The sequence below is a fragment of the Engraulis encrasicolus genome, chromosome 21 (genome assembly GCF_034702125.1).
Source record: "Engraulis encrasicolus isolate BLACKSEA-1 chromosome 21, IST_EnEncr_1.0, whole genome shotgun sequence".
Lineage (NCBI taxonomy): Eukaryota > Metazoa > Chordata > Actinopteri > Clupeiformes > Engraulidae > Engraulis > Engraulis encrasicolus.
Window position 1 is genome coordinate 36,629,673 of NC_085877.1, and position 2,500 is coordinate 36,632,172.

Below are 2,500 nucleotides of genomic sequence, written 5' to 3' on the forward strand. Positions count from 1 at the left end.
CACCATCAACACTTTGTTATGTTTGTCACGAATGCTCCCTCTTCTCTTTTTGACACGTCTTTCTTAATGTGTTATGCTATCCATTGTCGGAGGACTGGTGAGCGACGATATGAAAGTAAATATGAATCCCACAGCGCGGTTATACAGGGTTGCCAGACGAGACTGATCATTTCCAGCCTAAAAACAAAAGCTGAAAACCTGCGTGGAAACACTAAATCCCACACAATTTGAAATAAATTCTATTGATGTCTAGCCATAAATCTGCAGAGAAACCCACCCAAATGCTATTTTAACATTTTTTGACCACAGACGGTCATCCAAAGGAGCCCAATCTTGTCCTATTTGGCAACACTCCCGGCGAACATTACATCCGCGTTCCCATGAACCTATCAGAAGGAAGACAGGCGCCTTCAGATTCCAACCCCATCATGCACTGCTTTACATTTTTTTAACGCCATCTGCCCACCGTCACAAAGATAAAAGTGACATGGAAGGGGTATATATATTGCACCCCTTTGCATATGAAATATATTGCGTACTGAAGAATTAATTGTGGCATTTACCTAAGTTTAGGATTACCGACTTTGACTGGTCTAAAATCCAGGGCTGGTATCAGCGCAAGGGGCCGGTCTAAATTGCGTTAGGGCCGCGGCGGCCCACCGGGCATTTGCCCGGTATCACAGATTGCCAGTCCGAGCCTGCACGTACCTCCAGTGGCACGCTGTGATAGTCATTGAAAAGTTACCATAGTACTACAATACTATGACATAACACAGGGCCTTTAGTAATGCACTACGACTTGGTCCTTGCCATTCTGGTAACCCCATTTATAATGCTGTGTCTTAACAGGGTAAGCGTCCGACATGTTGTGTTTGGGAACAAAGGTTGTGGGCCTTTATCATTTCTTTCCAGTTGCCGTCTGTCTGGTCCAGTGACTTCTTATATTACTGATGTGCTTACATTCTCTGCTTTTTTAATTAAAGAAAAAAAAAGAAATGTTCCAAACCTGCTCCACTCGTTCCTTCTCGCTGCTGTAGAGGAACGTCCCGAAGAGGCAGCTGTAGAGATGGTCCAGGATGGCAATCAAGAACAGCTCATTGAACTCAAAAGCAGCAGGGAACTGCAGTGGTAAAATACACAGGAACCGTAGTGATCAGTAAGCACAGTTGAACATGCGGTTTGTTAAGTCCCTAGGTTAGATGAAAGATGAAAGAGTAAATAGATCTTTTTTTGCATTTTTTCAGTTTGCAGCCGGAGACAAACGTTTCAGCTATGCCTTAAATTAATCAGTGTCTAGGTCAGGGGTGGGCAACTTTCATTATAAGGTGAGCCAGCATTTTTTTATTACCACTACACACTTGAGAGAATTTACAAAAGGATAATTCACTTGTTCTATAGGCCTATTTATACCTGAATGCTTACATTATTGATTAAGAAGGGGTTAAAAACTGTCCTATTTCTTTAAAAAAAAAAAAAAAAAATCTATGGGCCACACTGAGTGAGAAGGTGGGCCGCATGTGGCCCCCGCGCCTCCAGTTGCCCATCCCTGGTGTAGGTGGTGAAAATAAAATGAAAGCATAAATCTTGACAAAAATATGCACAGTGTAATACAGTGTAGTCAGTGTAATTACTGTATAATACGCATCTAGCAATGCTACACGGATCCATTGACTTTCACTAGCTTAGCGATATATTGTCTTAAACCAAGACAACGCTTAACATGAAAAATAAGACACTTTACCACCTTTATAAACCCCAGCCAACGATTTTAACTGTATTAATCCCCAAAATAGTGGTATACCCCTTTAATAAAGCCATCTTGTGGTAGTCCATATGGACATGCATGCTTTGCAATGTGTGTTCTTGGTAAGATGGAATGTAGACAGAAAGTCAGGTGCTGTTTCCACGTAGCAGGATATTTTTTTAAGCAGGGTATTATTTTGTCCTGTGTAGGTGTAAATGCACTATGTGGATAAAAATAAATCCTCCATTGTGACAAATGCGTTTCACCCCCCTAAATAGGATATTTTTAAAGCCTGCTTTATTATATCTGGATTTTTAAATATCTGCTACGTGGAAACGGAAGGCCAAAACCAATGTAACAAGGAGAAAAAAAAATCCACATATAAAATTATCCTGCTACGTGGAAACAGCTCCTTAAGCCCGATTCGCACGGGATAAATATTACCTATGGACCCCCTGGTAATTCGCAATTACCCCCGGACCTCCGTGATTTTTCGGGGCGCATTCGGACGGGATAAGTTAACGTCTGTTATTTACTCAATTCACAGACATCATAAGGGGGTGCAGACAGTGCGCCTATGTAAAATTACCCCAGGACATCTGTGTTTCGCCGAAATACAGTAGGTAATTCGCGGCAGAATTATTACCTCACAAATCGTGGACATAGCACAGTCGCACAGGACTAAGAACTCAGACATTCTCCGTAATTATTCAGAATTACCGGGGGTCCATAGGTAATAAAAGTCCTGCCCGAATC

At 41.9% G+C, this 2,500-nt stretch overlaps 1 protein-coding gene across 3 annotated transcripts in view; it reads right to left on the reverse strand.

The window, feature by feature from the left end:
• mtmr1a (myotubularin related protein 1a) overlaps positions 1 to 2,500 on the reverse strand; it is a 36,356-nt gene that overhangs the window by 5,817 nt on the left and 28,039 nt on the right. For all 3 annotated transcript variants that reach the window (XM_063186659.1, XM_063186660.1, XM_063186658.1), the window contains one exon: positions 1,007 to 1,120. In XM_063186659.1, the coding sequence (XP_063042729.1) occupies positions 1,007 to 1,120 (114 nt within the window). The remainder of the gene's footprint in view (positions 1 to 1,006; positions 1,121 to 2,500) is intronic.